The sequence below is a fragment of the Mercenaria mercenaria genome, chromosome 7 (assembly GCF_021730395.1).
Source record: "Mercenaria mercenaria strain notata chromosome 7, MADL_Memer_1, whole genome shotgun sequence".
Taxonomy (NCBI): Eukaryota; Metazoa; Mollusca; class Bivalvia; order Venerida; family Veneridae; genus Mercenaria; species Mercenaria mercenaria.
In genome coordinates, this window is record NC_069367.1 from 33,413,700 (window position 1) to 33,439,246 (window position 25,547).

The 25,547-nt window shown below is 34.3% G+C and overlaps 1 protein-coding gene across 2 annotated transcripts; it reads right to left on the reverse strand.

Annotated features, from left to right (window-relative positions):
• Positions 1-4,678: 4,678 nt before the first annotated feature.
• LOC123554476 (uncharacterized protein CXorf58-like) lies at positions 4,679-25,538 on the reverse strand. Of its 2 annotated transcripts, XM_045344660.2 has the most exons (12): positions 25,383-25,538; positions 20,869-21,020; positions 20,194-20,378; positions 19,452-19,551; positions 18,954-19,048; positions 17,499-17,610; positions 16,829-16,960; positions 16,519-16,594; positions 11,782-11,935; positions 10,898-11,027; positions 8,353-8,391; positions 4,679-5,587 (listed from the first exon to the last, which is right to left on the reverse strand). In XM_045344660.2, the coding sequence occupies exons 1-12, from the start codon at positions 25,384-25,386 to the stop codon at positions 5,381-5,383; spliced, it is 1,386 nt and encodes a 461-aa protein (XP_045200595.2). In that variant the 5' UTR covers positions 25,387-25,538; the 3' UTR covers positions 4,679-5,380. The 2 variants fall into 2 exon arrangements, with proteins under 2 accessions (XP_045200595.2, XP_045200596.2); XM_045344661.2 differs by lacking the exon at positions 8,353-8,391 and having other exon boundaries at positions 25,383-25,537.
• Positions 25,539-25,547: the final 9 nt, after the last annotated feature.

The following is a 25,547-nucleotide window of genomic DNA, read 5'->3' on the forward strand; positions in this document are numbered from 1 at the left end:
GCCCTACAAGATGAAAGCTAGCTTTCTGCAGACTGTGATGCAGCTCGCAGCTCATTCACCACAGACTATTCACAGTTCATTCACCGCAGACTTCGCAGCTCATTCACCGCAGACTGTTCACAGTTCATTCACCGCAGACTTCGCAGCTCATTCGCCGCAGACTGTTCGCAGCTCATTCACCGCAGTCATTCACCGCAGACCTCATTTGAATGTGTCATGCAAAAGAACCAGGTCCCTAGGTTCAAGGTCAAGGTCACACCTGACAGACCGCTGGCAGGCTTGACATTCTGTCCTACAAGATGAAAGCTAGCTTTCTGCAGACTGTGATGCAGCTCGCAGCTCATTCACCGCAGACTGTTCACAGTTCATCCGCTGCAGACCTCGCAGCTCATTCACCGCAGACTGTTTACAGTTCATTCACCGCAGACTTCACAGTTCATTCACCGCAGACTGTTCGCAGCTCATTCACCGCAGACAGTTCGCAGATCATACACCGCAGACTGTTCGCAGCTCATTCACCGCAGTCATTCACCGCAGGCCTCATTTGCATGTGAAAAGTTAATGAAAAGTTAATGGTCCCAACTTCATTCGCTTTCTATTAACCAATCATTCACCAACCATTCACCGCATCCATTCACCACAGACCATTTTTTCTGTAATAGGAAGAAGAAGAAGAATTATATTCTGTGTCGAAAAATTCGAAATATTTATATTTGCCATGTAAAGTTCTAATTTTATGAGTTCGTTAATGTACTTTTTTTCGATACAAATGATATGTGCGTTCTTATTCAGGCTTAATAAATAAGCATGTTATAGAAAACCACAATATTTTCTGCATTGTTAAATTTTGCATCTTCAATATGACTAACAGACTTTTTAAGTACCGTATTAATGGTTATTCAAATTCTACACATCCTTGAAAAGAACATTTTTCAATTCAATAATTATTACTGTAATGATATTTTCAAGTTTACTACTAGACTATGAAATGTCTGGACAAATACTGTGTGAAGGAAATCGTCAAAATGTAAATCAATAATCAACTGAAAAGTATACCTCCATGTCAAAACAAATACTCATTTATCCAAGATTTAGGTACCTGAAGATTTCCGTAGTTCTAAAATGGGTTATTAGCATGGGAATTATTTCACATGTGTCAGCTTAAAGAAAATCTTTTTGACACTAGAGCTTAAGAAAATTACGCAAAGATCCAGTGGTAGCACTCTCTTTGAAACTTGGGTTCAGGAGTTCGAGGACCAGCTCATCCTGTTAAAATAACTAAAATTACCAACAATCTTCCGGAGGGTTGCTCGTACCTGTTACTGGTAGGGATTATAAACAAGTTAAAACGCTCGCTGAAATATTTATGTTATATAGATCGATTGTTAAGCGAGATCCTGATGGTCGTGTTTATTGCACGAACATACAAGGCGTTTTGGTTAGTATAAAGTAAATATGAAAGGAAACAAGAGCTGTCAAATCAGACTGCACGCTCGAATATTCCAATGCTGGATGATGAACTGTGTATAACCTAGAAAAAAGGAATTAAAGTTTCTTTTTGTAATGTAGACGATCTTAAGAAATATACCAGAAATTCTAGGTAAAAAAAGAATATGCAATACAAAAAATACTGGCCCTTTTCGTATATGATGTATGTAATATTAAAGTCTAAACATTACCTACAGTTCTAAGTAGATACAAAGGATACATGGAATATCTATGCCACATTTAGGGAACTTGTCGCAAATACAATATTGACAATGATATTTAGCAACTTTTTCAGAATTCCAGCAAAGCCAGGAAGTAATTTCAGTGTGAAGGAAAAAAGATGCACATAAACTTAACCTGAAATTGTAAGTGAAAACTGCAATTATACATAATATTGGCCTTGCTGTTCGTTGGATAGTTCTTTTCCCTTATATATTAGAATATTTTATTCTATGCAAAATCTTGCAACGGAAAAATCATAATATCAGGAATTTCAAAAGTTTTGCAGAAATATTTCTCGCGTGGCCCTCTACAAGGATTCCAATTCGTCGAAAAACACGACCGCCTGAGGTTCTTTATCCTAATTTGTGTAATGGAAATTTTAAAACAAATCGTCAGAAACTGCTTGCCCGTTTTCAAAATAATTTAACAGAAATTTTCCTTGTTTGGGGTTTTGATACGATCAAGGTCATTGTGCTCTTCGGCTAAATGGTCTTCAGGCAATCATACAATGAAATTTGATGGTCATAGGTTTATGCATTCAGCAGTTGTCTTCAAAAACTGTCTTCAGTCTGTGATTTTGATCGACTGACATGAAAAAATTAAGGTCTCATCTTCTAGCCGCAGACCACACTCATATGAAGGTTTTCAGTTTAAAGGGTACTTTGACCCTTATATTTGACCTTTTTATCCTCACAAAAATACAGATCATAGAATGACCGCAGGCAGTCATTCTGTGAAAAACGGCGACAGTATCAGAAAGCGTTTGCGGTCATCCTTTAACAATTTGCGGTCATATACCGGCCCAAGCGCTCCATAATTGTTTTCACTTTTTTAAACTTTGATGTACTGTCCAAATAATTAGTGTCATCTACTGACCAAATTATTAATCAGTAACCATTTTAAGTTTCACGGTTACAGTGGCACTGTCAGTACGCACACTGACCCCAAAGATCTACTAACCAGAGACTGTATGCACAAGCATTAAAAACTGTTTCCAGTCCCGAGGTAACTTTGAACTTGAACTTTCAAATAAACCAAAAAAAAATCGGAATAGTATATTAGTCCACTGACCACATTGACTATACAATGAAGTTCGAAGGCCATAGGTCTAAGCGTTCTGCAGTAATTTATAGAACACAGTGTACTAGTATGCCTTAAAGTCAACGTGTCCTTGAACTTTCACTCAGTGGCTGCCTCAACCAGAGAAACATTAAAGGTCATCTTCTGACCACAGACTTGACATCCCTAATTCCTATCATTCTCCATCCGTTTGTAGCTAGACTATTCGAAGAATATGGAGAACTATACTACTAACCACGGCGTCGGTGTTGTTTAAATTTTTTATGAAATGATATTTACTTCCAACTTGGAACACCTGTTTACTTTAACAGTCTCTACCTGTGGGCAAAAGTACATAACACTGTCAAGTAGCTTGGCTGAATTATGACCCTTTTTGGATTGGTTCAGATTTCGTACAAGTCAATGTTTTGTAAAACCTATTTGACATGTGGCTTTAAAACTTTAAACGCTTGTTTATTATAACAGTCTCTACCTCCAGGCAAAAGTACATAACTCTGTCAAGTCTTTTGGCTGAATTATGGCCCTTTTAGAACTTGGAAATTGGTTCAGATTTCGTACAAGTCGATGTTCTGTCACGACTGTTTGACATGTGGCTTTTAAACTTTGCACACTTTTATCGTTATGATCTCTCTATCTGTAGGCAAGAGTACATAATTCTGTTAACTATTTTGGCTGAATTATTGCTCTTTTTGGACTTGGGGGAATCAAATAGATTTTTCATACCATTCCATGATTTTGCCTTACCCGTTTGTCATATGGCTTTGAAACGTTGACCACTTGTTTACCATCATAGTCTACATATGTAGGCAAGACTACATAACTTAGTTCAGCTTAGGTATGGCCTTTATTTTACCATTTTGACTTAACAATATTACTCTCAACCCAACACATCCTACTGTTTCCATTTGTTTTCAATGACTCATGTATATATCATCAACACCATGTGGACATATGCATGTCTGTCAGGAATTTATGTCCAACTGTTTTACTTATGTCCCTTGATTAAATATTTATTTCCATTATGCTTTCTATATGACCAGTATGTTTTTAATTTCTAATAAACCCACCACAGGTGCTAGAAGCTCAATCAATTAAAACATCTGCAGGTTAGATCCCTTAAGGTTATATATAGTATACTTAGTGGGTAGGATACATAATACATGCATTTATTGATAGATATTCAAGTGCCAGTGCTATGACAGCATATAAAGCAGAATATTTCAGAGGACACAGTGCCCGACAGTGGTCATAACAGACATTACTCATGAAAAGATTGCATAGTGACATGACATTAGAACATATTCTTTTTCAACATTTGCACTTATACGGTATTGTTATTTCAGACATGTGTAAAGTATGCAATACTGGATCAAGTAAAGCAAAACAAACGAAGGACAAAACCTAACTTTAAATAAAAGATATCAATTGCATTCCAGCCGTTTACATTTAGGTATGAAATACATGGTAGTGTTGAATTACTTCGACCGTTGCCTCCATATACTTACATATATTTTATACCCAAAAGTAAACTGCTAAATGGGAAATGTTTGTTTGTTTTGGGTTTTAACGCCGTTTTTCAACAGTATTTCAGTCATGTAACGGCGGGCAGTTAACCTAACCAGTGTTCCTGGATTCTGTACCAGTACAAACCTGTTCTCCGCAAGTAACTGCCAACTTCCCCACATGAATCATCAGAGGTGGAGGACTAATGATTTCAGACACAATGTCCTTTATCAAATAGTCACGGAGAACATACGCCCCGCCTGAGGATCGAACTCACGACCCCGCGATCCGTAGACCAACGCTCTACCTACTGAGTTAAGCGGGCGGGCTAAATGGGAAATGTATTTCTTACTTGTAATAAAGAATAGTCCAGCTAAAACACTAAGACATTTCAAAATATTTATTAACTCATTTCATACAAAACATGTAATATAAATAAGAATATAAATGCATAACAAAACAGTAACAGTGCTATTAAAAAAGTTATTTTTATGTAAAAATATATCATAGACATATCATAAAACATAGGCGCCAAAATTCTTTTACTACGCACATGCACATTGAAATATATTGTACCATGTCATGCATTTTAATTCAACCTACCTATATATATGCTGAAAACACAACAAATCTCCTGTTTGAAAAAATAGCAAATTTGTACTTGAAAACTTTTTCAAATATGAACATGCAACCATGTGATTGTTGTGGTGTAAAGAATATTTTATACATACATTTAATAATTTCAGCTTGGTCTTAGAAATGTTTAAAAACTTTTGACTTTCTTAATATGGATAACTTTTCAAACATTTTATAATCCCAGAAAATAAGTCCCCGACAATATCTAACATAAACAGTTTGTAAACACAAGAAATACAAGAAAATGAAAATATGACACATGTCTTAAGCTCCTCCAGAATGAGTTGTTCCAGCTGTCCTAGGTGAAGACTTTAATGAACAATCCATGTTAAAGTCAGAAACCTTTACAAATAAAAAAACCCAATGTGATATGATAATCTGTGTAAAAAAAAGTCAAGCAACAGTAGACACTTTATCACAGTTTTCTTTTCAATGAAAAAAGGAACTTTTATCAAGAAATATTTCCAGAGATCAGTCTTGGAGTTCCAATTAAGTCATCATTAAAAGAAAGTTCTTGAGTCCACTCATAAAGTTTTCTTGCTTCCCTCTCCCACTGCTCGCCTTCATCACCGTACTCGCCCGTGATCCCGTACTTGTCAAAATAGTCCTCAGGTTCCTCAGATACAGCCGTCTGTCCTCGAGAGTCCAACATGTCCTCCTGTAAATATTTTATTTGTATTTTAGTAAATTTTAACCTTCTCATTTTGTTTACTACTCTCCAAGATTGGATACATCATATTAGTATTCATCAAAAATTGTTAGCTACATTTTAGTTTGAAATTTAATTTATACAAAAATTGATGGGATACAGCCAGAAATAAACAACAACAACAACATCATTTAGAAAGGTTAACAGGTATGACCCTTACCTAATTTTATAGTCAACTTCCATAAACAAATAGATCTTTGACTTACTTTAAGCTCTGTTTGTTGATCAAAGTCATTAAAAACTATCAAATATCGCTAAATCTACAGTATACCAGTTATATTATTACACAGGAGTGCAGAATTTCAAAAAGAACAGGGAAGTATAGAAGAATGGCTGCACACAAAAAATGCTTTTCAATTATTTTTTTGCCTTAAGTGAAAGCAGTACATACAAAAATAAGTCTATAAAGTAAGATTTCAAACAGAAGAAAGATCCCTTAATACTGAAATGTTCAAGTCATTGAAAAGCAGTAGCACCATGTGGCAACAATAAGTTTACAAACTAAAAAGCAGTGCAAAGTTTTCCAACTCATTATTTTAATTTTATGTTTAGTAATCTCTAGTGTTGTTTTTTTTCATCTGCAAAACCATTAGTAACAGTTAACAGACTTAAGCAATAAACTTGATGAAAATAAAATTGAAAATCAGAGCTTCTAATGTGGACATAGGTCTTCAGATTTCAAAAATCTTTCCTTAGATTGAATTAAATAACACTTCTACCAGCACCCTATAAAAAGAGTAAGTTAACCTGTATATAGAGACTTGTATAATTACCGGGAATAAACACTATATCCACCAATATGAAATAGTTAATAATTCGAGACACATTGTGTACAATGTCTTAGGTAAAGTCATTAGGAGGAAGATGGTTCCAAATGGAGACTGAACTTATATTTCCTTCACCTTACTGAGACAGAATATGACTGTGTGCCTTGAATTTGATATTGTTTCTTCTAAATATGTCAATATCACTTTAATAAACTTAAATACACAATTATGAAAAGTGGCCTTTCTGACTATGGAAAACTGGTACGTTATTTCTATTTGACTATAGAATGTAACATCACTTCATTTAACAGAAAAAAGGTTGCATTACTCCTTTTGACAATTAAAAATGTCATGCCATGTTATTTCTCTAGGCAATAAATAATGTTGAGATACTTCTTTTGGCAACATGGTTCATACAGGACTTGACAAAAAAAATTCAAGGACTTTTTAAGGACTTTTTATGGATTTTCAAGGACTATTTTAATCGCTTTAAATCTTAAATTACAAAACCATTTAGGCTCTTCATAAGGCATTATGACAGAAGAAAAGTTACAGAACAGTTTTATTTTCCATAAGCTACAATAGCATGTCTTAACCTTTATGAGATCTTCAATGGGATTACCTTTTATGAGCTATATTTGCCTGTATACATACTTAGTACATGTTTCTTATAAGTCTTTCAAGCTCTCAAGACTAGTTTTCAATTAGTCCTCAAGGGGCTTCACTTCTTGTTTTCGCGTGTGATTTCAACGCACTTTCTCCCATAGTTCCGACATCAATGAGTTTATCACATACACTTATGCTTGTCTGACTTAAACTCCTTTAACCACGATGAATAATGATCCTGTGTAAGCCATTTATTGGCGAAACTACATTTATTTTTTGGGCCACTCATTGTTGTTGTTGATAAGTCACGCTACAATGACCTTGCGCATAATATTTTAACGTTGTGAAAATCGCTATTCCGTATCAAACTTCCGTACCGAAACGGTGTTCAACTAGCGTTCCATCCGTGGGTGTGCATGTATTTTTATTTTACACCATTTTTTCGCTCGTTTTGACTTATTTATTATTTATTTTTTGTATTTTTCCCCTACAATACGATTGCACCCCCGTTTTTAGCAAAATTTAAGGACTTTTCTACCTTTTTTTTCAAAATTCAAGTACTTTTTCAGGGGATTTTTGGAAGAAAAAAATCAAGGACTTTTCAAGGACTTAGGATCAAATTCAAGGACTTTCAAGGACCTGTGCGAACCATGGGCAATTAAAGGTGTTATGCTACTTCTTTTGGCAATAAAAAATGTTGTACTACTTTGTACTACTTCTTTTATAATCAAACATGTTATGCTACTTCTTTTATAATTAAAAATGTTATGCTACTTCTTTTATAATCAAAAATGTTATGCAACTTCTTTTATAATTAAACATGTTATGCAACTTCTTTTATAATTAAAAATGTTATGCAACTTCTTTTATAATTAAAAATGTTATGCTACTTCTTTTATAATCAAAAATGTTATGCTACTTCTTTTATAATCAAACATGTTATGCAACTTCTTTTATAATCAAACATGTTATGCTACTTCTTTTATAATCAAAAATGTTATGCAACTTCTTTTATAATCAAAAATGTTATGCAACTTCTTTTATAATCAAACATGTTATGCTACTTCTTTTATAATTAAAAATGTTATGCAACTTCTTTTATAATTAAACATGTTCTGCAACTTCTTTTACAATCAAACATGTTATGCTACCTTTTTTATAATTAAAAATGTTTTGCTACTTCTTTTATATGCTACTTCTTTTATAATTAAAAACGTTTTGCTACTTCTTTTATAATTAAAAACCAAAAATAAAAAATAAAAAATAAGATCAGATAAAATGTGATGTAACTTCACCTGACAAGAGAAAAGATTGAGCTGTGCTATCACCACAGTGTCTTACCTTTATCAGAGGTAACCTTATAGTCAGTGCCAGTTCTTGCTGATTTCAGAAATAATTCATTACATAAAGAGATTGTTAAACTTAAAAAATCTGCATTAAAACTCCCTTTCTTTTATTTACAATGTTCTGATTAATGCAAACCATGCTGTTAAGACTTAATTCGTTCAAAGCAACTGAAAACAGTTCAAAATAAATTTATAAAATATCAGTATAAATATATACTAGTAAACTGTCAATAATTTGAAATAAACTGTACAAAATTTCAGCATTATTTGAATAAAATTCCATTAAGTTTAAAGAGGTGTCTTTTACAAAACAATAATTATGAGAAATGTCAGCTATTCTTATGAAAGACAGAATCATAAAGTTTGGTGTTGCAGTGAAGCAAAATTCTTATCTAAGACATTCTAAACAAAAATACTAACTAAAGAACACTCTTTATCTACAAGAAAGCATCTAAAACTGCTAATCTATCTAGCAAGTCTACGCACTGCAATCTCCATCAGGACTGTAACAAAGTTTTGGTCAAGAGACTTGAGAATGTAATTCTGGACTTTCATCAGAGCCTATTAGTTTGAGTAAAACTTTCTTTATACAGACTGCAGTCCCTTGTGCAAATTTGTTTCATCTGGATACAAAGACGGACAGCTCCCTCCTCTTGAACCTTATTATGAATGAGAGTCTTAACACGGTTCAGTAGTTTTTTCAGTAGTTTTTTGAGTATTAAATAATGTTCTTTTAGAAAAGGTAAACCAATGTCTACATACGTACATGTACAAACATATAAGAGTACAATATACATATAAAGATGAAAAGAAGAGTGATTAAAATTTTTAAAGCATCCAGTTTAAAGAGTCTCTAATTTTTAATGCTTCTTGGATACAAGTCGAAAGCTTATTTAAAGTTTTGTTATTTTTGGCACTAATTCTTCATCCATTAAGTGTATTCCATTCTATGTAACTTGCTTAAAGGTATACTAGATCCGAATTTCATATTTGAAAACATGAGCAAAAGTAACATTTAGTATATGTACATTGACAGGTTTATGTGTATTAACAGTACTATGCTTTAGATTAACAAGAGGGCCAAGATGGCCCTAGGTCGCTCACCTGAGAAACATACCATAATAGTGTAAACATGTTTGACCTAGTGATTTCATGGAAACAAATATCCAGGCCAATTTTTATTAAGATTGGACCAAAAATATGGTCTCTTGAGTTTAAACAAGTGACCTAGTTTTTGACCTCAGCTGACCAATATTCAAACTTGACCTAGATTTCATTAAGGAAATAATTCTGGCCAAATTTCATGAAGATCAACTGAAAAATACAGCTTATATTGCATACAAAAGTTGTTTTTTTATTTGACTTAGTGACCTACTTTATGACCCATATTCGAACTCAACCTAGATTTCATCAAGGCAATCATTCTGACCAAATTTTTTGACGATCAATTGATAAATACAGCTTCTATTGCACACACAATGCTTTTCTTTGATTTGACCTAGTGACCTAATTTTTGACCCCAGATGACCCATATTTAAAATCGACCTAGATTCCATCAAGGCAATCATTCTGACTATTTCATGAAGATCAATTGAAAAATACAGCCTCTATTGCATACACAACGTTTTTCTTTGATTTAACCTAGTGACCTAGTTTTTGACCCTAGATGACCAATATTCAAACTTGACCTAGATTTTATCAAGGCAATCATTTTGATCAAAATTCATGAAGATCAATTGAAAAATACAGCCTGTATAGCATACACAAGGTTTTTCTTTGATTTGACCTAGTGACCTAGTTTTTGAACCCAGATGACCCTTTTTCAAACTTGGCCTAGGTTTCATAAAAGGTAATCATTCTGACAAAATTTCATGAAGATCAGTTGAAAAATACAGCCTCTATTGCATACACAAGGTTTTTCTTTGATTTGACCTAGTGGCCTAGTTTTTGATCCCAGATGACCCATTTTCCAACTTGGCCTAGATTTCATCAAGGTTATCACTCTGACAAAATTTCATGAAGATCAATTGAAAAATACAGCCTCTATCGCATACACAAGGATTTTCTTTGATTTGACTTAGTGACCTAGTTTTTGAACCCAGATGACCCATTTTCAAACTTGGCCTAGATTTCATCAAGGCAATCATTCTGACAAAATTTCGTGAAGATCAGTTGAAAAATACAGCCTCTATCGCATACACAAGCTAAATGTTGAGAGACAGACAGACAGACAGACACAGGATGCCAGACATCCAGCGATCACAAAAACTCACCTGAGCAATGCTCAGGTGAGCTAAAAATAGTATGTGTACATGCTGTTTACATATATAGCTGATCAAACTATCAAATATCTTAGTGAAAGAAAGCAACTGGCTATCTTTAACACAAGGGAGAAGAGAGAATAATTCCATACCCGGTACTTCAGCTTATACTAAATTGCAAATTCTGTTTTAAAAATTCACTGACAAATCATTATACACATAATTCTTCTAAAACTTTAAAAAAGAAAAAAGACATTTAAAAGTTCTTCAAATACTTACCCTATCTAAACCATACATTTTACGCATTTTCATTGCTCTTACGCGAGCCTGCTTTGACCTTCGACCCGACACCTGACTTTGTATACCAGACATCTTTGACTTTGGTGTAGGCATTGGTACATCAGGACTCCTGCAATATTTAAAATAATTATAAGAATTAACAGCTTTTTCTGTCCATCAAAATGCTGAAATGCAAATGGATCAGACCATTAAACAGATAAAGGTACATTGTATTTAACCTTTAGCCTGCTAAATTTCTATAATGGAATAGTCCATCATTCAATTTGGACAGAACCATTATCCTTTGAAGGGGTGCTTACTGAAAATTTACTGACTGAATAGCAAACAGTGCAGACCATGATCAGACTGCACAGAAGTGCAGGCTGATCTTGGTCTGCACTGGTCACAAAGGCAAAATCACTTGCCGCCAGCAGGCTAAAGTTTAAGGATATCCTGTGTGTGTATGAGTCTTCTTAATTAATTTTGGAACATGCTTGGATAATTATTAAATTCTTAAAACTTTCATTAAGACCATACAAACATGTAACACAAATAAATCGCTGCGCAATAACCAAATAGTTTCGTTGTTTTCCTTCAAATCCTTATGTTGCTAGTACAGGTAGCAAATATCTGGGGACAAAAGGAAAACTGGAAATTAATTGCTTTCTTTATAAATAGATTCACTCGAAAGCCCTACAGATCTTATATATCCTGTTTGTTTAAAACTCAAAGTGAAGATTATCTTTTTTAACAATTACCTTTATTTTTGTTTGTCATTTTATTGAAATACAGGTACTTCTAATTTCAAAATTGCAATAAAATATAGTAAGTCTGGTATTCATAATGTCCTCTACAGCTAAATCTACTCTGAAGTAAGTACTTACCTCATTTCAGAGACCGCTCGAATATGCTGTATCTGTATGTCTTGGGTCAAAGGTCGTGTGACTAGCAGTGGAATTTCCTCTCGTAATCTAGGGGTCATCCGTTGATTAAATAAGAAATCAACTATATCATAGAATATCGTGTACCGAGGTAAAACTGAAATTCACAAAACAAGAAGACCATATTATAGCACAGATCCTAATAAAATGGGTAACCAATTATTGTACAAATCCCTAATAGTTTTATGGTCAATCTACTGCCTCTATCCAGAAAAGGTGTAATCTGCATGTAGTCACCTCGCAAACATGAACAAAATGAGGAGAACAATAAGAATTTCCAGCACACAGAAGCAAAAACAATATTAGGGTTATGTCAGACTTGAACCAGTTGCCTCACTAAGTGTGGTAAAATTCTCATGAATTTCAGTATTTCAGATATGTAAAAGTGGTATGTAGAAATACATATCCTGAATAATATTCCAGAATGATCTTGTTCTACACAAGTAACTCATAACTTTCCCACAAGGATAGGCAGTGGAGGATGAATGATATGAAACTTAATATCTTCCTTCATATTGTCATATAAATTGTCTCCAATGGGACCAAAGAAAATCTCAACTGGAAGCCCTATGCTCGACCTACTGAGCTAATAGGGCAGACTTAACCAAAAACATCATAAATATAACTATTACAGTAATAAGGCCTCACCAAATTAAAAAGTTGTTCATTGGATTTGCCGCTCGTATATTTTCAGAAACACAAACAAGTTTTTTTTTACTTGCGCTCGCCCCATTGAAAAAAATCTGTCCAAAATTTTTTGGTGTGCTACTTTTTAAGGACGTAAAAGTGTATTAATGCTTATAATTCCAGTCCCAGATTGTTCTCAAATGGTTTTTAATCAAAATAAACACATACTACGCACACATCGTCTATAATAGATCATAACACTTATATTTAGTTGCATTAAAGTCATTTCCCCTTTATGCAGTTATGCCATTTTCTTCAAATGTTTATTAAATTACATGCTGCAAAAATCAATTTATTTCATTGAAAACTGGATGAAGAAAAACATACTAATTCATTTGATAACATCAATCTACATTATTTTGGTAAAGGTAAATACTTATTGATGCATGTCACTTATCTATTTTCTGTCTTTCCTGTCCAAATGATCAGCATTTGCATACGAAAGTTGGTGGGGTAAGGAATTTACATTATGAGTTGTTTTCAAACCAGTTTCGATTTTCAAATTTTCCTATCATTTAGTAGACTAATGTTAATGCACGTTAATCTCCATTTCAGACCTTAACTGAGACTTTGTTTCAACAAATTTAATATGTTATGAAAGTTTAAAGTTAGGAAAAGAGCTATACATAAGACATCATGCTCGACTTTTCTGAATCAGAGCTTTGCCAGTAAAAGGGGCATAATAGTCAGAAACTTTGAAAGTAATAGAGCTATTGGTTATTATATAAAACTTAAATAAAAATATTCTATGTTAAAAAGGGACATAACCCTGGCTAGATTCAGACTTAAGAGTATTGTTTCTCCTGGTGTAGACTTTGACAGTAAATAACTATTCTAAGTTTCAAATCAAAAGCTTTAATAGGTCTAGTAACACTTACAGAGATATTTGATGTATTAAAAATTTTTTAAAGTCAGCTAAAAATGCTACATTTATATATATATATAGCAGTACATATTCAAGTCACATATGTATGTGATAAGTATATGGTTTAAGGTCATGCATTGTTGTTTATTACATATTTTCTAACAGCATTTTCAAAAGCATACATTATTTGATTACAGTGTACTGTATGCCAATGTTATTACCTTTTTTCACGAGTTCGCTTTGTTTTGTGTCTGCAGGTCAGATTTTCTCAATCCCTGGGGAATTATTTTTTTATGTAAAAGGGCTATACATGTATTCTATTTTAAGGTTTTTATTAGTCAGTCGAGAGCCAAATGAAGACAAATATATTTCTTCACTCTTCACTCACTCCTGACTTTCTCAAAAACCCCCAAAAAATATTTAAATTATTTTTTCGCTCGCCGCCTCAATTTTTTCAGAAAAAAAATCTGATGAACAACTTTTCAATTTGGTGTGGCCTAAGTGATTGGCATAAGTGCCAGTAACTCTTTAAGCGACTTGCTCAAAAACAGAATTCTCTCAAATCAATACTTCCTAATGAATACGACCTTTGTTAAAAAACAACATACAAATTTGTGTAAAAGATCAAAGTACAGTACAAACTGGAATGTGTCTGTAGGACACAGGGTGTGCTCCCTCCCCCCAACTGGTACATTTGTCACAAATAAGTGGCAATAATTCAAATGTTTGCAGTCTTAATGGGGTATAGCCTCATCTAACATTTTATGAAAAGGATTCATTATTCTAGACCCTATACTTTTTGAGCTATGAGCATCACAAACAAAAAATCCACTATTTTGACTATTTCAAAGGCCATAACTCTGTAATAAGCGCTAAAATTCTCAAGAAGAATGCCAAGTGTGCAAGGTCACATCAAGATACAGACTCAAGCAAGGTTTCATGAATTTACATCAAATAAATTAGGTGAAAATGTGCATTTTTTACTATTTCTGGGGCCACAACTTTAAAAATAGGGGGTGGAGCCAGCCAAAAAATACAAGGTGTGCATGTTTATATCATGATAAAGACTCATGCAAGTTTTCAACCATCTATATTAAATACTTTTTGAGCAAGGTGTGTCACAAGGTGAAAATGTGCATTTTTTTTACTAATTTAGGGGTCATAACTCTGAAAATAGGGGGCAGAGGCAGACAAAAAATAGGAGGTGCACAAGTTCATATCATAATAAAGACTCATGCAAGGTTTAATAAATTTATATGAAACCCTTTTTGAGCTAGGCGTGTCACAAGGTGAAAATGTGCATTTTTGACTATTTCAGGGGCCATAACTCTGAAAATAGGGGGCAGACCCAAACAGAAAAATAGGAGATGCGCAAGTTCATATCATGATTAAGATTCCTGCATGGTTTCATGGATCTACATCAAATACTTTTTGAGCTAGGCTCGTCACAAGGTGAAAATGTGCATTTTTGACTAATTCAGGGGCCATAACTCTGAAAATAGGGGGCAGAGCCAAATGAACAAGAAGCTGCGTTCAATAAACGCTTGATGCTCCCAGTGGCATCCTTGTCGATAGATTTGCACCTAAGTCCAAAACGAGGTCAAGGTCAAACTGAGGTCAGGTGATGTTTGAAGATGAGGAATTGTCACAGTTTACATCTGTATTAGTATCAATTCGTTCTTGTAAGGGGTACTGGTGCTAGACGAAACGGTCCCATTTGGTTAACCAAGAGATGGCCCATATAAAGCAACCTTAGTCCAAAATAAGGTCAAGGTCAAATTGAGGTTAGGTGATGTCTGAAGATGAGGAATGGTCACAGGTTACATCTGCATTAGTATCAAGTCATTCTAGTAAAGGGTATTGATGCTAGACGAAACGGTCCCATTTGGTTTACAAAGAGATGGCCCACATAAAGCAACCTAAGTCCAAAATGAGGTCAAGGTCAAACTGAGGTCAGGTGATGTCTGAAGATGAGGAATGGTCACAGGTTACATCTGCATTAGTATCAAGTCATTCTAGTTAGGGGTATTGATGCTAGACGAAATGGTCCCATTTGGTTAACCAAGAGATGGCCCATATAAAGCAACCTAAGTCCAAAATGAGGTCAAGGTCAAGGTCAAACTGAGGCCAGGTGATGTCTGCATTAGTATCAAGTCATTCTAGTAAGGGGTATTGATGCTAGACAAAACGGTCCCATTTGGTTAACCTTGTACGGACGGGCGGACGGACAGGACAATCACTATATGCGTCCCGCATCAATAGATGCTGGGGGCATAAAAATAGGAGGTGCGCAAGTTCATATCATGATTAAGATTCATGCATGGTTTCATGGATCTATATCAAATACTTTTTGAGCTAGGTGTATCACAAGGTGAAAATGTGCATTTTTGACAATTTCAGGGGCCATAACTCTGAAAATAGGGGCAGAGTCAGGCGAAAAATAAGAGGTGCACAAGTTCATATCATGATAAAGACCTGTGCAGGGTTTCCTCAATTTATATCAAATACTTTTTGAGCTAGGTGCGTCACAAGGTGAAAATGTGCATTTTTGACTAATTCAGGGGCCATTACTCTGAAAATAGAGGGCGGACCCAAATTAAAAATAGGAGGTGCGCAAGTTCATATCATGATTAAAATTCCTGCATGGTTTCATGAATCTATATCAAATAATTTTGTCACAAGGTGAAAATGTGCATTTTTGACTATTTCAGGGGCCAAAACTCTGAAAATAGGGGGCGGAGCCAGACGAAAAATAGGTGCGCAAGTTCATATCATGATAAAGACTCATGCAAGGTTTCATCAAGTTATATCAAATACTTTTTGAACTAGGCATGTCACGAACTTGGGACGGACGGACGGATGGACAAGAGCAAATCTATATGCCCCCACCACTCATGGGGGGGCACAAAAAACTTTGCAAAAGAAGTGAAGTATCTGAAGTAAAATAATGAAAAGTCATTAGCCTACATTTCCTTTCACAAGTAGTTAATAAATGTATTCTTCCTATGTTATTTCTAGGTGTCTGTTAAACATTTAATATCAATGTCTGAAAATGAAGACTTTAAGGGTTTTTTTTTTGGAAACAGGCAGCTCAAATGATGTAAAAAAAAATTGCTAAAATGTTTTACCATCAAGTGTTAGCTTTCTCCAGTAATTCTCTTTGCCTCCCATCTTTGCTGGAGATTCATCTACGTTTGTTAAGTACTGAAGAAAAAGGTTTAATAAAATGTAAACAATACAGAAAATGAGTATGTGTGAACTCCTTTTTTTGTGAATTTTATATGCAAAATGTCAATTTGCAATGTTCTGAAAAGTGTAAACAAAAATGCATAGAAATACGCCACATATATACCGAGATGCATTTGTAAATTATTAGCAAAAAATATAAATTTCACAAAAAATAATTTGTTTACAGTATATTAACAAAATTAAACTTACTTGCATATAATCTTTTAGTGTGGTAACGTCTATTTCATCCGTTATCTTGTAACGTTTTTGAAACATTGCGTCCTGCAGCATCTGTTCATAGAACTGCCGATTGCCCATCAACTTCAGGGAATCCTCTGCTGCCTACAGGAAACATTCACTTCAAACTTTATGTCTTTATTAAAATCAAATGCTTTCTGGAGTTTTATAGTATACTGAACAATCCTGTAAGATCTTTACAAAAGTGTTATGAAATTAATTAACCCTTATCATGCTGGACATGGTTGATTCAGCCTTTGCGACCAGTGCAGATCATGATCAGCCTGCACATATGTTCAGTCTGATCAAGATCTGCATTGCTTGCCATTCAGTCAGTACCTTTTTGGTAAGCACCCCTTTTAACAGTTATAAGTACTGTCCAAATTGAAAGATGAACAAGTTCATTAAGAAAAATTTACAGGGTAAGGGGTAATCTTGGAATAAAATTTTATGGTCTTGGCCAAAATGGCTTTTTGCAAGACACCAAAAAATGAATTAATATTTCTTAGGAGAAATTATGAAAATATTTCAAAGATACTTTCCTGCATTGAAACGAAGAAATCCATCACTATCAGTCCCACATGAATAATACATTTTTAAGCAACCACTGACTAACAAGTAAAATTTAACTGTAAAAACTTACACCAGTTGCAGGTTTGATCACCCGCTTTCCACTGAGGTATTTAACTCCTTTACCATCAGAATGCAAGAACACTTTGAAGAAAATCATTGGTGGGAATTCTCCCCCTCCAAACCTATATGAGAAAATATGAAACAGTGTTTTGTTGAACATTCCATACCTTTGTTGATGTACAGGTACAGTTGAAACTCAGTCTCTCCACTACCAAGGGACCAATTGTTTTACTTCCGAGGTTAATGAAATTTGACTTAAAAAATGTTGTTTTTTTTGTAGGTGCTTTTGCCGTAGCCTCATTTTCATGTAACGGACATACTATGCAATATGAAATAAATTTCCTTCATAAATCTAATTATTTTTATATTTGTAATGCATAATCATGCCTTTTATATACACAACGTGTTTTTAAGTTGAAAAAATTGTGAATTTTGCTGACAGGACTTCAGATTCTTCTTGTCGTAACTAGAGATGCGGTATGTGCAATTTGACTTAAATGGAGTGAATATTCATACATATAGATTATTTGTCATGGGATAGATTTAAAACTTTCATACAGCTCGAAGTTGGAGATACTGTACTTTAACTATATGGTGGTTTTTACTGCATGAACACCGCTTTGAATAAACAAAATTTAAAAAGAAATGAAACAGAACAAATGCCAGAGAATCGACTGTTAAGTATTCATTGAACTAAATTTTGAATATTGTATTTTTCTCAACTACTCCAATCCTTCTTGTCTCTTCCTTAGTCTTAAAAAAATATTTTTTCAGACACTTTTCTTTCAATATTTCAAAATATTAGCACTGATTCTGATCTTCACACATTCACAATACCGATAACTCTCTCATATTGTTTTATTCTGATTCAATACACACTTTTCTAACATTCCTTCATCTGGAAACTGAAATCTATTTCATTTTCAAACTGTTGCGACATAGACTTTAGAGTTCTATAAGGCTTGAGAATTTTATGTTAAAAACATATAAAACAGCTGTCCAGACAGAAGTTATGCATAATTACATACACAATGTAGTTGGAAAAGCACTACTTTTATTACTGCACATGAATTTATACAGTTGGGAGTCATACAGGGAGGTAATCAAAAGTAATGGATTCAATAAAACTTTCTAATCAAAAGTAATGGATTCAATAAAACTTTCTATATTGTAATCAATATTCGAATCTTTGACAAATATTGTGGAAAACAGTTATTGAAAATAGAATTTAACAAGAAATTGATATATTTTATGTTTATTACCAAAAATCTGGCAGCCACTTTATAAATAAAGGCATTATGAGCCTTTAAGAAGAAATTTTAACTTAACTGTTTACACTTGCAGACATGCTTCAAAGTTAATATAAAAAATGTGAAATTTTTCAAATTCCTCATCCCCGCATTATCAATAAAGTGCACTATTTAAGTATGACATAACATTTACAATCTATTATAATTTTACTTACCTGAACCTCACTCGGATCTGACAAAATTTATCACTTAGAAATTCTGCCTCTTTAGGTGCTACCTTTCGCAGAATTTCTTGAGACAGGGAATTCTCCTGCGAATGAAAAAATACAGTATTTAAATAAAAACAGAATCCAAAGAATTACTCAGAAGGAACTAAAAAATAGTTAAAATAATAAATTTTTGTTTTGTTACAATTACTGTCAGTTTAATTGTCACAGGGTGAGAAAAATACGAGGCTGGACTTGGCACCCAAATATAACATACAGATGCTCTACAAACTTAAGTACCATACCGCTTCCACAGGGTTTGCTTAATTTTATACTGAAGTTAATTATATCTTCGACATACTTCCTTGCTGTACTAAAATTCGTCCTCAAATCTCTAAGGAGTTGAAAAAAACATTAACATGACCTAATATGAACAAACGTCATTAACCTGAACAAGCTAATAGAACTGTAATTAAACAAATAGAAAAGAACAGAAGTGATACATACAGCAGCACAGACTGCATGTTTGAGAAGTTTAAACATCTGTCTATCCCTGTAACCAATCCATGCTTTCTCTATAATAGAGGCTGCAGCATGCCGAATCATTCTGATAAAATAAAGAAAATCATTTATTACAAGTTCAGTGGATATATCATAGTCCTCTGTTTGCCTATAAAACAGTATATGCAACAACTACTATGTATGATGGTACATGTATATCACTTTTGCTTTTATGTACCAGTCCACTGTGCAATAAATACTATTCATGAACTTGTTGAAAGGCATATAACCCCACAAATTAAATATAGTCTTTTTGACATATTTATTTAAACATTCAATAGATTTTCTTAGTCATATCAGTCATTTTAGTTTATACTAATTTATCTTAGCTCAACTGTGATGAATGCTTTAGCAGCCTGGCTTTAGGCTTATTTGAATCACTCGTTAGACTGCTGCCTAGAAAAACCAGTACTAGTGTCATTTGAAAAGGCAAGGTCAAGACCCCAGTGGGGCTTGAACCCATGACCTCCGAGTTGATCACTGGACACCTTAACCACTAGACCACGTTTCCCCTTAGGTTTTTTTTTTTAAAAGAAAAAGAATGACTGTACTTTTGTTTAAATATAGCAGAGTTAGATTATAAATATCTAACTTTTGTCAAATCAACTTTGATATTACAAATGTTTGGAAAATTATGACATATTGACATAATTTAACAGGTAAGTTGTAATATTAAGAATAAACTAACTCTTTCTCTGTCAAGACTGGTTGTCTAAGATGTTTGCCTGGGGTAGGGCTCCTATGGTGGTCTCCCTCCCTAGAACTGATAGGTGTGGTCGTAATGTGTCTATACTGCCCAAACTCCTGTCCCTCAAGGGTAGCAACAAAGTCTCCTCTCAGCTGAGATGCAGAGGGTGACTTTCTTGCTTCATACTGGAAAAAAAAAAACAAGCAAAAACAGAGTTAGTTTATTAAAGAAGAAAAACATTGTACAGCACACTTTCCTCTTTAACATTTGTTACTTGATATATGTAAAACTTTATTTAGGAATAAAAATCTCTTGCAGTCAAGCAGACTGCTTGAAGCAGTAAGTAGTATAATCACTAAATGGAAGTTCAATAATCAAATGAGTAAATGACACAATACTACCTTGTCCATTTATTAAAAAAAAAAAAAAAAAAAAAAAAAAAACCCAGACAACCTAACAGACAAATTCAAACTGATTCCAAAAGACTACAACTGGTAATTACAAGACAGAAACTTTGTTGTGCACAGTCTGTATAAAAAAAATATTTTCACATATTGCCTGACAGTTTTCCTATTTTTCACACAAGGTTAAAATCAAACATATAAGAGTTATAATATAACTTACTGTTATTGAGCACAGCTGACAAAAACTTGGAAAATATAATCAATACTTTACCTGTAAATGGGCTTGTGTTTTTTTCAAGGAAGCCCCGGGACTGCCAGCTTTCTTCCTTTGCTCATCAGCAGCCTGGGCTGATGGAAGTTTCACATTAATAGATGTTCTACTTGTTGTACTTTTGGCATCAGCACTCTTGCCCTCGGGAGAATCTAGAAAGAAAGAATGAAAACAAAATGATGGTACTTGTTTCATGTCTCATATATCATTCTAGGTGATGGTGATTTCTTTGTTGGTGTTTTTTTTTTTTGGTAAGGTATGAATGGTCTTAACTATTTTTAGCTCGACTATACATAGAACAGTAGAGCTATTGGACTCGCCCATGTGTTGGCGTCCTTATCGGCGTCCTGATTTGGTTAAGGTTTTGTTTGTAAGCTGGTATCTCAGTAACCACTTGCGAGAAACGATTGAAACTTCACACACTTATTCACTGTGATAAACTGACTTATACTGCACAAGTTCCATAACTATTTTGCTTTTTTACAAAATTTTGCCCCTTTTTCGACTTAGAAATTTTTGGTTAAGGTTTTGTATGTAAGCTGTATCTCAGTAATAGGTTCCATAACTCTATTTTGCTTTTTTACAAAATTATGGCCCTTTTTCGACTTAGAAATTTTTGGTTAAGGTTTGTATGTAAGCTGGTATCTCAGTACTCACTAATGGGAATGGATTGAAACTTCACACACTTGTTCACTGTCACGATCTGACATGCAGAAAGCAGGTCCCATAACTCTACTTTTTTTTTTTTTCAAAATTATGCCCCTTTTTCGACTTAGCAGTTTTTGGTTAAGTTTTATATGTAAGCTGGTATCTCAGTATCCACTAATGGGAAAGGATTGAAACTTGACACACTTGTTCACTGCCATGATATGACATGCCGTGCAAAGGTTCAATAACTCTACTTTGCATTTTACAAAATTATGCCCCTTTTTCAACTAAGCAAATTTTGGTTAAATTCTTATATGTAAGCTGGTATCTCAGTACCCACTAATGCGAATGAATTGAAACTTCACATACTTGTCCACTGTCATGAGCTGATAAGCACTATGTAGGTTCCATAACCCTGTTTTGCATTTTACTAAATTATGCTCCTTTTTCAACTTTTGTATTCATTCAATTGACAAGGCTGTTGAATAGTCGAGCGTTGCTGTCCTCTGACAGCTCTTGTTAAACATCAAAAAGCTCTACAGAGCTTATGTCCTTTGTTTCACAAAAATACCATTGATAAAAACTTTTCTTTTTTTTTTAATGGTGAATGCTGGAAATGCATGTCAAAATTTCATATTCAGTAATTAATGACTCCAACAAAGGTTAGAGCCATTAACAACAACAGCTGTCCATAAGACAGCACGCTCCACTATTCGGCGATTTGACAGTAAAATGAATGTATGTCTCAATAAGAGACCTCTACTTTAAAAGGAAGATACACCAAGGGGCATAATTCTGTCAAGAACACAAACTGAGTTATTGGGATTATTACCACACATGCAGATGATGATGATAAAGATACATTTCAAGTTTCAAGTCTTTATCTTTAATTGCATTAAAGTAATATCCAGAAAGCGTAGATTGCAAAAAAAAAAGTACAAAAGGGGCATAATTCTGTCAAAAATACAATTAGAGTTTTGGGGTTTGTAACCACACATGCAGATGATGATTATAAAGAAATATTTTAATTTCAAGTCATTATCTTTTAAAGTACCAAAGATATGACTATAAACGAAGATTTGAAAAAATTTAACATGAAAATAATTCCAAGTATAACAACTTTGTGACCTTGACCTTCGGTATAATGGGCCCAGCCCCTGTACATACTTTGTTTGTATGCTGGACAATGTTTATGTAAAGTTACAGTAAGATATAAGCAATAGTAACAAAGAAACAGAAAAACAAAGGTTGCCGAAAAACTTTAACCTTAAAAATAACCTTTGTATAACACCTTGGTGTCCTTGGCCTTGGGTATAATGGGCTCAGCCCCTACACATACTTTGTTTGTTTACTGGACAATGTTTATGTGAAGTTACAGTAAGATATAAGCAATAGTAACAAAGATATGACAGAAAAACAAAGGTTGCCGAAAAACTTTAACCTTAAAAATAACCTATTAAGTATAACACTTTGCTGACCTTGACCTTGGGTATAATGGGCCCAGCCCCTACATATACTTTGTTTGTATACTGGATAATGTTTATGGAAGTTAATACTGTAAGATATAAGCAATAGTAACAAAGATATGACAGAAAAACAAAGGTTGCCTAAAAACTTTAACCAAGAAAGGGCATGCTGACGCCGGGGCGAGTAGAATAGCACCCTATTCTCCGAATAGTGGAGCTAAAAAAACTAACAAACAAGAGCTGTCGGAGGACAGCAATGCTCGACTATTCAAGAGCCTTGTCAGTTGAATGAAAATAAAAGTTGAAAAAGGGAAATAATTTTGTAAAATTGCAAAACAGGGTTATGAAACCTGTAACATGACAATGGACAACTGTGTGAAGTTTCAATCCATTCCCATTAGCGGGTACTGCGCTTACATATAAAAACTTAACCAATAATTGCTATTACTAAGCTTCAGGCCATTTTTGCCAATTTACTACTGTCATTTGACAAGTCCTGCCTTGCGATCGCCTGTCAATGGTGGTTAACTCCGCCTACCATACCTTACTACTTACGCCACGCATGTCAATACCGCAAGTGTTTATTTAGAATACACAAGACAGTTTAATTGTAGTAAAATGAATGACAAGAGAAAGGATTATCAAAGGAAAATGCCTTCGGGTCCTGAGTGATACACAGGCAAGTATCATCTTGGGGTCCTTTGGGCATCTTTTGAAAATCTTCCTGGTCAAAATTTAATGGAACCCCTGTGAATTGTCGCTTAATTTTGTTCAATCTATCATTGTTATTTGTATCTTTTCCCAATGTAATTGAAGTCTGGTTCGTTTTCTTAGGGGCAGGAGGACTGAAGAAGTTGTGCAAAGATGCTTCGGTGCTGTTGTATAATCAATGAATCATATATGAATATATTTAGAATGTTATAATGCGCATGCTCAGTATCTTACCTGGAATAGCCAGTGGTCAGTAAAATTTAGAACTATCAACATGTGTTTGTGTTCTCTCTCTAGCACACAATCTGTGGCTATATTATAACAGAATAAACACCAAATACAACATGTGCGGCCACCATGATACAGTGACGGTGCGATTATTCCGACACGTTATTTTTTCAAATCTGTCTCATTGATCTCCCCTGGAGGTATGTCTATTGGCACACTAGCGATCGTTATTGGGTTTAACTATTAGATTTTCTGGCGCTAAAGCCCACCAAGGTGATTTTTCGTCCGCCATTCAAATTTTTACCGCGCCAATTAATGGCGCAAAAATGCAGCCTCAGCAGAACTCTGCTGCAGTAGAGTTTGTAAAAATGTAAAATTTCATTTCCTTGAGCTCACTTCCAGTATTTGCCTTATTTCATGTGCCTTAATATCCAGCCCTCTTGACTCCAGTCCAGGTCTAGAGATCTAGTTTCTGGATCACCTTGCCACTTTTTCATCATCATCATCTCCAGTAATCGCCTCACTGAGTCACTCTACTCTCTAGGAGAGTAAGTCTAAATAATGAGACCTCGGGCAGACCGATTTTACATTTTGATATTTTACGTTGTCTACCTAGAGGTCTCAACCAGAAACAATCAAAACTGTGGTGGAAACTGTGGTCAATTGAAATTACGATTTATCAGTAGTCACGATTTTTCTTCAGCCCTAACTGCTTACCTGTTGTTTTAAATCATAAATAGTAAATAAAAAACATAAGAATAGGACATATTTATCAAGAATTTCTGTTGTAAAAAATTTAAACCTCTAACGTTTCAATCGTCTTCATGTAATGGCGGTCGGAGGCGTGACCAATGAAAACGCTTCGTGTAGTAATGTGTTTACCGGTGATCGGCCATTTTACAATATATTATATATATGTAGTACACTCGTGTTAAACCTTGGCAATTTTTTAACTGCCATAGTTTGAATTTTTCTCAAGAAATCTCGGTAATATATACATCATTGAAAAGGAAAAATTACAGGCTTTCTATGTATGTATTTCTTTTTTTTATCCGTTGCATTATTATAACATAATTCCCGCCCAACGGATTCCATTGGGTGTTACTTACGCAAAGAAGAGGACAGTGCTACCACATTCTTTACCTTTTCTGGTTTGTACTCAGAGGCGGATATCGACAAGTCAGAATAATATAACGATATTCAACTCTCGAGTACAATTATTTGGACTATAGGAGAGTATACTCAGCATTGCGATTTTATTTGTTTGTTGGCACTTATTCTCACACATACACTGACATTTACCATTTAACTATATTTAACCTTACCCTAATCTTTAGTCAGTATATTGAACATTCAATGCTTGGTGAGAATACTGTTCAGCATTGTTTACATTACCCCACCCACAATTTTTTACAAGCAACACTGCATCTTCACCAGTAACTTTTCAAGGGAAATACATACCCATTTTTTGTTGGTGTCAGTATGTAAAATCGTTGTCGGTTTCAAATCATATAACTTTGTTACGCAATGTACTTTAGCAATTAAACGGAAAACAGTGACGAATTAGCTGCATTTTGGTCTCCAGTGAAAACAAATGGCAAATTTACCCACAATGCTTTTACAGAC

Excerpts from the sequence above, each read along its gene's own strand:
- LOC123554476 (XM_045344660.2), bottom strand. Across the intron at positions 16,961-17,498 it reads TGATCAAACCTGCAACTGGT|GCAGCAGAGGATTCCCTGAA; the intron begins GTAAGTTTTTAC and ends TGTTTCCTGTAG. Across the intron at positions 8,392-10,897 it reads AAATGTATGGTTTAGATAGG|CAAGAACTGGCACTGACTAT; the intron begins GTAAGTATTTGA and ends TTCTGAAATCAG.